The 14,045-nt window shown below is 51.7% G+C and overlaps 1 protein-coding gene across 1 annotated transcript in view; it reads right to left on the bottom strand.

Annotated features, from left to right (window-relative positions):
• The window catches only part of LOC147013143 (uncharacterized), a 96,187-nt gene extending 88,981 nt beyond the window's left edge, over nucleotides 1–7,206 (bottom strand). Inside the window, exon 1 of the mRNA XM_085854761.1 lies at nucleotides 6,686–7,206. Within this exon, the coding sequence (XP_085710887.1) occupies nucleotides 6,686–6,718 (33 nt within the window). The 5' untranslated portion in view covers nucleotides 6,719–7,206. The remainder of the gene's footprint in view (nucleotides 1–6,685) is intronic.
• Between the last annotated feature and the right edge of the window lie 6,839 nt (nucleotides 7,207–14,045).

Genomic DNA, 14,045 nt, shown 5'->3' with positions numbered 1-14,045 from the left:
CCCAGTTTTTTAAAATGAAGTTCTCAGTTCCAAGAAAGACGCCTAGGTAAAGAATTCCATCCCTTTCCCATTTAAGTTTCTCGGGAAGAGTCGGAGGAATGGCGCCATTTTGTGGACCAAGATGGAGAGCTCTGCTTTTTCCCCAGTTCACTTTTGTGGAACTTGCCAAACCAAATTCATGAATGCAACGGACCAAGGCTGAGACGTCCTCTTTCGAGCGAACGATTGCACAAAGATCATCTGCATAAGCAATCACTTTAAACGGGTTCGCCATTGGTTGAGGAAGGAAACCAAGAAGACGTGCACGCAACCGAACGAGTAAAGGCTCAATCGCAAGAGAGTACAGGAGGCCAGAAAGAGGGCACCCTTGACGAATGCCTCTATTAACCGGGAAAGGGGGACATAAAATGTTGTTAACCTTTAAGAGACTAAAAGTGTTGTTATACAGTAACTGCACATGAGAGATAAAATTTTCCCCAAAACCAAACCCCCGTAAAACAGAGAAAAGATAAAAATGATCAATGGTATCAAAGGCCTTTTCTTGATCTAAGAACACCAACCCGACATTTCTTTGTTCAAGAGAACAGATGTCAATTATATCACGCACAATAAAGATACTGTCATGAATTGTCCTCTTCGGGACACAGTAAGACTGATCTGGGTGTACGATCTCCTCGATTATGGCTTTAAGGCGGTTGGCAAGGGCCTTGGAAAATATTTTGTAGTCTGCACAGAGTAATGAGATGGGGACGCCAGTTGTGTGGTTGCTGAAGGTCTCCTTTTTGGGGATAAGGGCGAGGACAGCCCTCCGGCAGCTTAATGGCAGTGAGCCTGATCGTCGACCGTCGATTATAACCTCAAGTAGTTCTGGTCCGAGGAGGTCCCAAAAGGTTTTATAAAATTCCGCAGGAATTCCATCCAGGCCGGAGGCCTTACCCGAGGGTAGAGTTTGAAGAGCAGCTTGGAGTTCCTCCAAAGTTACTTCCTTGTCCATTTGTAGAACTGCAGATTTTGACAAGGTAGGTAAGGAAGAAGTCAGCACTGTTACCATTTTGTTGTCAATTTTCGGAGCATGATAAAGTTCAGTAAAGTAGTGTCTGAGTGAGGCTCTGACATCTTTTTGATTGTGTGTTATCCTTCCTTCCTTTGTCCTTACTGAAGTTATCTGCTGACTTCTCTTTGTTTGATCTTCCAGTCCAAAAAAGAACTTAGAGGAGGTGTCCAGGTAGCACAAATTCTCCAGTCGGAGACGAATCAGCGCTCCTCTGGCTTGCTTTGCACAAAGTCCAGCGAGAAGAGCTTTTTTCTTCGCCAGCAAGAGGTTAGTTCTTTCATGATTTGAGCTCCAAGAGGTTGGTCTGCAAATATAATATTTCTTTGGCAAGCAAGGATTGAAGGGCAGAGTCATATTTGGTGTGGTAGGCTCCATATTGTTGGCAAAAGGATCTTATTTGCACTTTGACGTTGTCCCACCATTTTCCAAGGCAGGGGAAGGAAGTTTTACGTTGGAGCAAGGCTCTCCAGAACACACCAAAGGCATCGACAAACAGTTGGTCATCCAAGAGGCTTGCGTTGAAGGTCCAGTAGGCAGCACCACGATTCCGAACTGGTTGGTGAATCCGAAGTGCGACCATGTGATGGTCTGAGAAGCCGCTCGGAATAATGTCCATATTGCTCACAACATTTAAAAAGGTACTGTTGATGTAGAAACGGTCCAATCTTGCAAGTGATACGTGGCCTTTTGAACACCGACTCCACGTGTATTGGCGGAGAGAAAGATTGCGGATTCTCCACACATCAACCAGGGAGAACTTGGACAAGGCTCTCAACAAAGGCGCTGCGCTTGCTGGGTGCGGCTCCTCTCCATTACGATCAATGGTGGGGTCCATCGTGCAGTTAAAATCTCCACCCAAGCAGACAAGTCCATCAAAATCAATGTGTACAAGAGACGTTTCTAAGTGTGTGTAAAAGGCGAGTCTCTCTGTGCTATCGCTAGGTGCGTAGACATTCAGTACGGTGTGTTTAAAGCCATTATGCGTGAAGGTGAGTGAAATCAAATACCCTTTGATAATCTCATTAAAAACAACACTGGGACTACAAAAGGAAGGTTGTAAATAAACAGCCACCCCAGCCCTTGGGTGTTCCAGACTACTAAAAAACCATTTTCCCCTCATTATCCTTTGCCATTCACTTGCACAAGAGGAGCTACATCTTGTTTCTTGCAAAAGCAAAACATCAATGTGATTTGTCTCAACAAACTGTTTAACTTCTGCTTTACGGATGGAGGAGCGTCCCCCATTAATATTTAAACTCGCTATAGAGAAGGCCATAGGCTAACATTGAGTTTGGGTGTGTCAAAAACTTAGTCTGTCAGTGTCTGCAGCTCATTCTTTGCTTTGAGGATGCATTTCCGGAGTCGATACACCTGTGATTCCGTCACACCAAGCTGTCCGGCTTTGAGGAGCAAAAGCTTCGCAGAGATTATAAAGCCGGATAAGTCAGGGAAAAAGTTTTTAATTTTAACATGTTTCTTACGAAAGGTGTCATGAAGAAACTTTATGATATCAGCAGGTGGAACACTGGTAACACTCTCCGAATCTTGGGAAACTGGATCATTCCATGCTTCAGCACTGCCACAAGAAGCAAGTGATGAGTCCCCGTCCGAATCATAATCCGAGTACTGATTGGTGTCCATTACATTATCGTTATGCTCCAAAGATGGAGCTGATGGTTTAATAAGGGAAGCCTCACATTCCGCTTCCAAAGGGAGAAGGAGTCGGAGGAGTCGGGGAAGGAAGAGTGGAGGGAGGAGGAGTGGGGGAGGTGGAGTGGGGGGAGGTGGAATAGGGGGAGGTGGAGGGGTGGGAAGAGGAAGAAGATTAGAAGTGGGAGGGGGAGGAGGAGGAGGAGTGGGAGGGTGAAGAAAACGGGGAGGAGGAAGAATACTAATGGAAAGAACGTTATATTCCGCTTGAGATGAACCTGGTGTTTCACTAGTTGAAGCTTTACACCCTGATTCAACCAGGTTTGGAGTAATTGGTGACTTAGAAACGGTACACATTTCACTGTTGGTCTTTTCAGGGAGGGGGGTTACAGTGGATTCGGTGTTAATATCCAAGGTGCCTGTGACTATGGGAGTGGTCACGTGTGCTCCCCGCTGCACAAAACCAATCTCCTCCTCATGTTCACTAACCCCACCGACAAAAAAGTCATCATCCTCTGGAGCAATTACATCAAATCGATTTTTCGTTTTAAAAAGAGCATCTATTGTTGCTTCCAAACACGAGTCATTATTCTCGGCAGCCGGCGCCATCTTTTTTGCACAGCTCGCCGTCACATCTTGACTATTGTTATCATTTAAATGCTTCAATTTATGTTTCCTTTTTGAAGGAACAACGGTGAAGCTTTCGTCATCTGTCAGGGGGGGATTTACCTCCACTCTCGACGGCCCAGGCAGATTGTTCGAGTTTGAAGCGTCACCAACGTGCCCAACTCTAGATATACCACTATTCGTCTCAATGGGTTCGATCACACTAGATATTCCACTTAATATATTCTTGGGGCAATCGCTTTTTAAATGTCCCGATTCACCACAGATAAAACAAGTTGTGGTCTCCGTTGCGATATAAATCTGGTAATTGCGGTTTTTATTTTTTAAAGTCATAACTGCATTGAGCGATTGAGCGTTGTTTTTTAGAATGATATAGCAATGACGTCGGAACGACATAATGTGGCGAACCGAAGCGTCAGAGCGGAGACGAAGTGGAATCATGGAGATTCGTGACACAACTGTGCCAAAAACGCTTAATGCAGCTACAATCTCCTCACTCGAGAAGAAGGGCGGGATGTTAGACAGTGTTAATTTTACCGCCATCGTATCGAGATAACTAACGTTAACGAAGACGTCCGGCGGTACGGATAGACCGGTTTCGACCGCCTGAGCCACGTGTCGCTCCTCCGACAAGAAAACCACGACACGTTGGCTCATTTTCGAAGCGGCGAGAACATTCTCGATTCCTACGAGCTCTCCCAGAGCCATCACCACGTTCTCAACACTAACTCCATCAGGTGGAGTAATTGTCACTCCATTTTTCCGAGTGAGTGACTCGTACACACTATTGTGCAAACGTCCGTTTGCCATAGCTTAAAGCAAAAGAAGAGAAGTTTAAGTTTAACAAAGGAAAACCGTCACAAGCAACCAGCAAGTGGGGTCAAATAAAGTATAAGGGAAAGGAAGAGTATAAGGAAGAAGCTAAACCACCGATAAACGGCAGGCCTATGAAAACAAGGCAGATGAAAAAGTAGGCCCAGAAACCCGAAGGTTTCAAGGAAAACCCACAAAGCACCTACCGTGCGCGCTCTCCTTCTCTCTCTCTCGTCTCAGCAGGAAGGGAAACAGGGAAAAAACTCCAGAAACACGTACGGGGACACAGAGGGAAGCGAAATAGGGACAAAAACAACACTAACACAGCACAGTACTCACAGCTGCACACACAGAGCCGCCATGACGCCACACCCATGCACGACTCACCAACGACCAGCAGGGGGCGAGAGAGAGAGAGAGAGAGAGAGAGAGAGAGAGAGAGAGAGAGAGAGAGAGAGCTGTGAGAGAGAGAGAGCTGTGAGAGAGAGAGAGAGAGAGAGAGAGAGAGAGAGAGAGAGGGGGGAGAGAGAGAGAGAGAGAGAGAGAGAGAGAGAGAGAGAGAGAGAGAGAGAGAGAGAGAGAGAGAGAGAGAGAGAGAGAGAGAGAGAGAGAGAGAGAGAGAGAGAGAGAGAGAGAGAGAGAGAGAGAGAGAGAGAGAGAGAGAGAGAGAGAGAGAGAGAGAGAGAGAGAGAGAGAGACAGAGAGAGAGAGAGAGAGAGAGAGAGAGACAGAGACAGAGAGAGACAGAGACAGAGACACACAGAGAGAGAGAGAGAGAGAGAGAGAGAGAGAGAGAGAGAGAGAGAGAGAGAGAGAGAGAGAGAGAGACAGAGCGAGAGAGACAGACAGACAGAGACAGAGAGACAGAGACAGAGAGAGAGAGACAGAGACAGAGACAGAGCGAGACAGACAGAGAGAGAGACAGAGAGAGACAGACAGAGAGACAGAGACAGAGACAGAGACAGAGACAGAGACAGAGACAGAGACAGAGACAGAGAGAGAGAGAGAGAGAGAGAGAGAGAGAGAGAGAGAGAGAGAGAGAGAGAGAGACAGACAGAGACAGAGACAGAGACAGAGAGAGAGAGAGAGAGAGAGAGAGAGAGAGAGAGAGAGAGAGAGAGAGAGAGAGAGAGAGAGAGAGAGAGAGAGAGAGAGAGAGAGAGAGAGACAGACAGACAGAGAGAGACAGAGCGAGAGAGAGACAGACAGACAGACATAGACAGAGACAGAGCGAGACAGAGAGAGAGAGAGAGAGAGAGAGAGAGAGAGAGAGAGAGAGAGAGAGAGAGAGAGAGAGAGAGAGAGAGAGAGAGACAGAGACAGAGACAGAGACAGAGACAGAGACAGAGAGAGACAGAGTGAGAGACAGAGAGAGACAGAGCGAGAGAGAAAGACAGACAGACAGACAGAGACAGACAGAGACAGACAGAGACACAGAGACAGAGACACAGAGAGAGAGACAGAGACAGAGACACAGAGAGAGAGACAGAGACAGAGACAGAGACAGAGACAGAGAGAGACAGAGACAGAGAGAGACAGAGACAGAGACAGAGACAGAGACAGAGACAGAGACAGAGACAGAGAGAGAGAGAGAGAGAGAGAGAGACAGAAAGAGACAGACAGGCAGAGAGACAAAGATACAGACAGACAGCCAGAGAGAGACATACAGACAGGCAGAGAGAGAGAGAGAAAGAGACAGACAGAGAGAATTTCTGTGCATATATTTTGATTGCAATTTAAAAAAAAAAAATTGTGGGGTGGGGTGGCGATGTAAAGGGAGGGGGTTGTCCCATGGGGAATGAACAAACACCAACAGCATAATCAGTATTCACCTGTTGACAAGACCCTGTCACATCCATCACAATCACTTTCCCGACGTGTACATAATCGCCAATCCATCCCTAATCTACCCTCCATTCATGCCATGATCCAGATACACACCTCTATCACCAATACTTCCAGGTATCCATCTAATTCTCGGCATCCCAGAGGATGTGGAGTAATATTCTCTGGAAGGTAGCAGTACTCATGAATTTAAGCTTCAACAAACCAAGATAAAGTATCAAGAGAATTGCCAAGATGTCACGACCACATGATTGCTTTAGAAAATAATCCAACTGTCAAATGACCTTCAGGGAGGAGGTAATCTCGGATGGGAACAAATATGCTGCCCATATGAAAAGCGAGCAACATTTCCCCAAACCCGTTTATTTTACATCGCATCCAGCAATTTGCTGATGACCGAATTTTATTTAATTAGGTGGGTATAGCCATAGGTGGCAATGCCATATATATTGTTGTGGTTACCAGATTCGCAAACCACCATTCAGGTCCCTTAGGTGAGGTATCTCGGTAAGTGCATGTGTAGTTAGGCCCAAACCCGTTGTCTAGTGGGAATACATGTCATTTATACGTGCTGCGACTCTTTAGGATAGCCGTTTTTCTTTTACTATCTTTATTTTGGACCAATCGCCACCATCCCAACCACAACAACAACCACCAACCACAACGCCGCTTCACCACAACCGCCATGACCTTTACCGTCACAACTCGCCACCATCGCATCACCGTCATCTCGCGCCACTCATGGGCACCGATGCTGGACTCGTGTGGGGCGCACGTTGAACAGCGTGTACAAAATCACGGATTTTCTGCTTCAAAAACGGATCGAAAACGACACACGCCCACTTTTTGCCGTCCAATCGGTGAGCGAGGGGCGAATTGGCCCCGCCCCCAGGGCGATCGATATATGCAAATTTGTGGATCAAAAAGCCTTCACGCCCACTTTTTCTCGGGCCAATGGGGAGCGAGGTGAAAGGTCAAAGGGAGGGGGTCAAAGGCGAAGTTACGGGGGGATAAAAGGACGGTGTTCGTCAGTCAAAGGAGTCGTAAAAGTCGGAGCGAAAGAGTCAGCAGAACGAGAACGAGGGGTCGGAGAGTCGCAAGAGAGAACGAGGGAGAGTCAGCAGAACGAGAGTAGTAAAAGTCGGAACGAGGCGAAGGAGTCGGAACAGAGAGTCAAGACTTCGCGGGCGGTGGAGCTGCTCGTCGTGTGCGTTGAAGTCGGAACGGAGGGGACGAGCTGTGGAGAGGCGGCGAGGGCGGACGAGGGGGTGCTCGCGTCGTGCAGGGAGCTGCACCCCTGGGAGGCCGGCAGCGCGACCTGGCCGAGGTGGAGACGCTCGTCGCACATAATAAAGATCCTCTATACCCCGAGCATCAGCAACCACCCTCCTGTTTCCCCCCGCGCTGAGATAGTGCGACCAAGGGGGCCCCGTTCCCACCCCCTGCCAGGCACTGTCCACGAGGCCCGCGGGTTGCGGGGCCATCGCCGCTCCGCGTCTCATCACCAGACGGGTAGGCCCGACCAGGTCTCGGCCCCAGGCCTACCTCATTCTTGGGGTATTTCTTTTCCTTGGTTTTGGGTATGTGTTGTCGGCGCCGTCTGTGAAGTAGAATTGTATAAGTGTTGCCGTGTGCTCGGTAGTCGGTATTAGCTCTGCACTGTGTTTTCACTTTTATGTTTGCTTTTTGTGTAAATGGAATTGTGTTTTCTTTTTTTGTGTGCATTTGGTGGAATTGTATTTGTGTGCTTCCGGTGTGCCGAGAATAAATGTGCTTTATTGTTGAACTGTTCTCCCGCTTCGCTTCGTCTTTTTCCCCATTGAACCCCCATCTTGCTTCACGTAAAGGGTTGGTAGTGGGCTGAATACGCCCGATAATTAATCGAACCGTCGAGGTCGACGATAACACCGCTCGGTTATTCTGATAGTACGGAACGGGTCGCTTAAGTGGCCCGTGTCCGAAGTCGACCTGCGGCGAGGTGCGATCGCCCGGTCTACCCTCCGCGTGGGTACTTAGGTAGTTCGAATTTGGCGAGCAACCCTATCCCACGCGGGGGCTGATTGGCTCGATCGCGGTGAGACCGAAAGGTCCACCCGTGACTGGTTCCCGGCGTTAGTCCGAGAGGGTCACGACTGGATTGTCCGTCCGGTGGGCGACGTGCCGCGATTCGAGTTACGTGGCCGTCGCACGCTGGCGGGCGCGAAGACCGCAACACTGGTGTCAGGAGTGGGATACAAATTCATCGCCCTCCTCGCGGCACTGGTATCGGAGAACAGGAAAACGGGCTCTCCTGTCTCCGGCTAAATTTACGGGAATCGGTCCAGGGGTGAGAGAAGCGACCCCCGATTCCCTCCAAATTACGAGCGAGTTAAATTAACCCTTCACGAGAAGCAAGATGGCGTCTCAAGGCGAGCGGGAGCCGGGGGTATTAGAAATGTATATGTGTAATAATGTAGAGTCCATGGTCCAGGATGGAATCCCCGAGCAGGAAATGTTGATTGTGCAGGAACACGGACTCGCCCAACTGAACCCAGGGCCCGAGGTGGGTGCGGCAGCGGCCGCGGTGTATGACACCTCCCCCCCCCCTCTCCACCAAAACCCTTCCCCAACCCTTGCCGAAACGACTCAGCTGAGTGCATCCAACATGGCCCAGCTATGCGCCATGCTGGCGGCAATGAACGAAAAGATGAATGCGAAAATGATCGAAAAAATGGATGCAAACACAAATGAAATGAAAAACGAAATGAATGAAGTGAAAACGACGATGGATGCGAATACACAGCAAATGAGGGAAGAGATGAAAGAGCTGCGGGGTGAGACGCAGAACATGGGCCGAAGCCTGCAGGCGGGCATGAAGGCCGTGAGCAGGGAACTTAAAATGGCGACTCCACGTGTCGGAACAAACGAGCTGGAAGGGGGTGCAACGGCTGACAGGCCCGCGGTGGAGGCGGGTGAAAAAATAATTCGTGGAGCGTGTTGGGCGAGGGTCGTGACGATGACCGAAAGGGAGGAATTAAATGGGGAGACCAAAACGTGTGAGACGAGACACGAGGTGACGACAACAGAAATAATAGTTGAGACAAGGGAGGTAAAGGGTGAAGAGTTGGCAGAGACACGGGAGATGGGAACGATAGAGGGAAGACTACACGATGAAGACGGGGTAAGTGATGCACACACACACACACGGAGGTAGTGGAGGACAATGGGGGTGAGCTGGCGGACTGGGTAGAGACCCAGTGCGAGCACCTGGATGGCCTCCTCCAGGAACGAGGGGAGGGAGAATGCCCCCTTGAGGTGAGTCACGACCAGGTGAGTTCGGTCGTGCTTTGCGAGGTTGAGGGGACGAGTGCTGTGGACAGGTGCACTGAGAGCTTGGGGGGTATAGAGGCCCCGGAGACCCTTGTGGGGACACGAATCCCCAGTGTGGTTGTCCCTGTGTGTGTGGTGCAAGGTGTGAGTGCGTCCCCGTGTGTGGAAGCGACCCCGTGTGTGAGTGGTGTGGTGGCGATGGTGCCGGAGTGCGTGCTTCCCAGCACGCCGTGTGTGGATGAGGCACCGTGTGTGAGTGTCGCCGTGTGTGTGAATGAGGCACCGCGGGTGAGTGCCCTCGCGTGTGTGAGTGAGGCACGGTGTATGAGTGAGGAACCGCGGGTGAGTGCCCCCGTGTGTGTGGATGAGGCACGGAGTGTGAGTGAGGCACCGCGGGTGAGTGCCCTCGCGTGTGTGAGTGAAACGGCCAGTATGAGTGAGGCACCACGTGTGAGTAGTATGGTTTGTGTGAGTAGTGAGGCACGCGTGAGTGAACGGCCGTGTGCAAGGTCGCTGTGTGCCAGGGAGACCGTGTGTGTGAGAGAGCGGTATGAGAGGGAGATGTCGGTCGGCATGCGGGAGCACGCAGTCGCGTCTCCCCGTGTGAATGTGATGGTGTGGACTGTGTGCGTCGTAACACGCAGGTATGCGTGTGTGGAATGGCGACGACGACGGCGACAGAAGAAAGAAAGCCGAGTAGCGGCTGTAGTTGTTTCGAGGACCGTGCCGGGTTCACCCAGCAGTGAGCACGCGGTTCGTGCTGTGCAACGCACGAGACCGCCACGTGCTCGCTTGCGAGAGTGAAGTCCCGGTCCGGAAACGCACGCGGTGGATTTGCCGATCCCGCGGACGGACAAAGTTGAGGCAGGTAAATGGATTTGGACCGGACGGGTTCTCCACGCGATCGTGTGTGTTCAGCTCCAACGGGCAAAGCACATGTGTTCGCGTGGGAAACCCCTCGAGACGTGGGGCTTGTGTTTTTTTTATGCGCACGGTGACGTCATGGCTGCACGTGGGGTTGGAATCCGGCAGGAGGGGTATCTCTGCCGGATGGTCCCGTCCAAGGAGGGACGAGGAACACGTGCAGCTGCATGACGTCACGGGCAGGTGCAAAGTGCGCGAGCTCTGAGTTGCCGCGCAGGTGCTGCGCATGGAAAAAAAAAAAAAAGAAAAAAAAAAGCAAGGCTCACTTTCGGGTGTACAGGATTCCTGGGCAAGGGGTGAAAGACCCCCCTTACCTGGGCACAGGATGGAAACTAGTTAGGGGGAAGGGTTAGCTTAGCTAGACCGACTTCATGGGGCAGGGGTAAGTCCTCATGGAGTCCGTGGAATGGATTAGTTAGAGGGATTGTAGCCAGATTTAGGTTGGGAAATAAAATGATTTATTTAGAGACCGTGACAGACTTGTGAGTGTGTAGAGGGGACGTAGCTCAGCTACGTAGTGTTAAAAGGAACGTGCTGTAGTTTAAGGGACGACGTGGGAGCACGAGTTAGTTAGGGGATGTAGTTAGAAGGATGGCAGAGTTCAGTGGTGTGTGTGTTGAAGAGTTGTTGGTGAGTGAATGGGAAGCATGTGCTTGGTGAGTGAGTGAGGCCAGCGGGTCTGTGTGTATGGAGTGAATGGGGAATGCATGGTGCGATGAGTGATTGGGGGGAGGAGTGACTCCCGCCCAAGGGACCCCGGGGTCAGTATAAAGTGAGTTAGCTGGGTTAGTCAAATTGAAAAATGGAGGTCGTTTTGCTGTTGGTGGGAGTGTAGGCTCGAAACCCGTTTGGAGGGGTGCAGGAGCCCTGTTGACGGGCTTGGGAGCGTGGCTGCGAAAGGTGAGTATCGCTGAGTGGGTACCCCGGGCACCAGGCTAGTCGGCCGCGGTAGGCCAAGGGCCCATAGGGGGCCGGGATAGAGTAGTGGGCACGGGTGGGCCTGCTTGGTGCGGGGGCCCGGGGCGCCATTAGCTGCGTGGGCAGTGCAGTGGGCACGGGTGACCCTCGGAAAGGGGCCCGGGAGGCCGGCCTGCCACGTGTGCGTTTCAGGGGAGGTGCCATGGGGGGCACTCCCCGGTGTTAGGGAGCTGGTAGGCTCGGAGGCAGTGTAGTGCCCGGGGGTGCCATAGCGGGAGATTCGGCAGAGGGTCGTGCCTGCCAAAGGGAGCCACGTGTCCCAGCCAGGAGACCGTGTGAGGGCACGGAGAGAAAATTGGGGGGGCGAGGCCCGAAATTGTAAGGACACCAACACAGGCGACGGGAATCTGGGTTGTTAGAACCAATAGTTTAAGCGAGAGGCGCTTGTTGAAAGCCCCGGGGTAGTTTAACAGTTAAATGGATAGGGTAGATTAGGAAGTGTACCCCTCCGCACCATCCATCCCCTCGCTGTCGTTGTGGGCCGCTGGACCCACTTGGGTTATAGATCGCCGAACTCTGGGGAGGCCATTCTGAGGCTTCGTTGGGCCTCGACACAGGACGTTAGCTCTCCCTTATTCCCCTCCGGGAAGGGAACGTAGGGGTTGGGAGTAGGCTAGGTGACAGGATAGGGTAGCCGAACAAGGACGATAAAGGGGGTTAGGGGACGATTTATAGTGGGGGAGTAAGAATAAAAACAACAAAAAAAAAATAAGTGGGGGCTAAATTGGTTTTTCACAAATTAAGGGAGTGGGTATGTACAGTGACAGGCAAAGGCGATAGGTTGGGAGGGAGACAGGTAAGTAGGTCCGAGCCCGCCTTCCAAGTGGCCAGCACCACCGCACTCCCTCCACCAACCTCCACTGAACGGCAAAGGCTGGCCACTTCATCGGCTGGCCGTGTTTTACTCAAGGCGGAGGCCGGCCAACTTCATCGGCAGCTGTTATTTTGCTGCAAGGTCTGTGCCGGCTGGATCGTCTGCAGCTGCTGTGCTGCAAGGCCTGTGCCGGCCCACTTCATCTGCCGGCTGGCTGTTTTTTCTTCAAGGCCTGTGCCGGCCAGTTCATCTGCGGGCTGTGTTTGCCTGCTACCTTTGCCATGCCATGCCCACTGCCCACGTTCACCAGCCCCGTTCAATTTTTGCTTTGCCCCCCCTGTTCATTTCCATGTGCGCCAGGATCCGCAAGGCAACAGTTTGCAAGCTGCAAGAACTGCCCTGTTGGCAGCTACAACACGGGCCTGCAGTGGCGGCCCGTGCACCGTGTTTGTGTTCATGCATCCATTCGTTGTGCTCATTGCGTGTGCCACTTGAGCTGGCACGGAGACTGCGTTTGTGCAGCCCATGCACCGTTGTGGTTCACTGCGTTCAGTTCAAAAGGGAAGGCCTTGGACTGCGTGTGAGCAGCCAGCCACGTTCCCTGTCACCTGCATTGTTTTGAGCCAGAGACTGCATGTGGGCAGCCTGGCTCCCTGCTAACTGCTTTTCTTTGCAGAGTTCAATGATCCTGGGCCATGGTTTAGTGTAAAATTTGTAAGTTAAGGTTAAGATGTACTGTAAATATGAGTGCGCCCCCGGCATGTATGTCTTAGCGCCGGCAATTTTATTTAAGTCGTCCGTGTGAGTGAGTTTGTTTAGATAGTTACGCAGCCCTCAGGTTATTTATTTTGGGGACACGAATACCATGAATGTCGCACTCAGGGATCCGTAGGTAAAGTGTACTAGGGGAAAACTACACATGATGGCACACGAAAATTTGACGACTCGGGACGAGTCTGTAAAAAGGGAAGGGGGTAGTGTTGTGGTTACCAGATTCGCAAACCACCATTCAGGTCCCTTAGGTGAGGTATCTCGGTAAGTGCATGTGTAGTTAGGCCCAAACCCGTTGTCTAGTGGGAATACATGTCATTTATACGTGCTGCGACTCTTTAGGATAGCCGTTTTTCTTTTACTATCTTTATTTTGGACCAATCGCCACCATCACAACCACAACAACAACCACCAACCACAACGCCGCTTCACCACAACCGCCATGACCTTTACCGTCACAACTCGCCACCATCGCATCACCGTCATCTCGCGCCACTCATGGGCACCGATGCTGGACTCGTGTGGGGCGCACGTTGAACAGCGTGTACAAAATCACGGATTTTCTGCTTCAAAAACGGATCGAAAACGACACACGCCCACTTTTTGCCGTCCAATCGGTGAGCGAGGGGCGAATTGGCCCCGCCCCCAGGGCGATCGATATATGCAAATTTGTGGATCAAAAAGCCTTCACGCCCACTTTTTCTCGGGCCAATGGGGAGCGAGGTGAAAGGTCAAAGGGAGGGGGTCAAAGGCGAAGTTACGGGGGGATAAAAGGACGGTGTTCGTCAGTCAAAGGAGTCGTAAAAGTCGGAGCGAAAGAGTCAGCAGAACGAGAACGAGGGGTCGGAGAGTCGCAAGAGAGAACGAGGGAGAGTCAGCAGAACGAGAGTAGTAAAAGTCGGAACGAGGCGAAGGAGTCGGAACAGAGAGTCAAGACTTCGCGGGCGGTGGAGCTGCTCGTCGTGTGCGTTGAAGTCGGAACAGAGGGGACGAGCTGTGGAGAGGCGGCGAGGGCGGACGAGGGGGTGCTCGCGTCGTGCAGGGAGCTGCACCCCTGGGAGGCCGGCAGCGCGACCTGGCCGAGGTGGAGACGCTCGTCGCACATAATAAAGATCCTCTATACCCCGAGCATCAGCAACCCCCTCCTGTTTCCCCCCGCGCTGAGATAGTGCGACCAAGGGGGCCCCGTTCCCACCCCCTGCCAGGCACTGTCCACGAGGCCCGCGGGTTGCGGGGCCATCGCCGCTCCGCGTCTCATCA

Source organism: Eptatretus burgeri, chromosome 14, assembly GCF_056783735.1.
Source record: "Eptatretus burgeri isolate ZD-2024b chromosome 14, Ebu_testis_v1, whole genome shotgun sequence".
NCBI lineage: Eukaryota > Metazoa > Chordata > Myxini > Myxiniformes > Myxinidae > Eptatretus > Eptatretus burgeri.
Note: the sequence above shows the minus strand (reverse complement) of the source record. Positions and strands in the feature narration are given on the sequence as shown.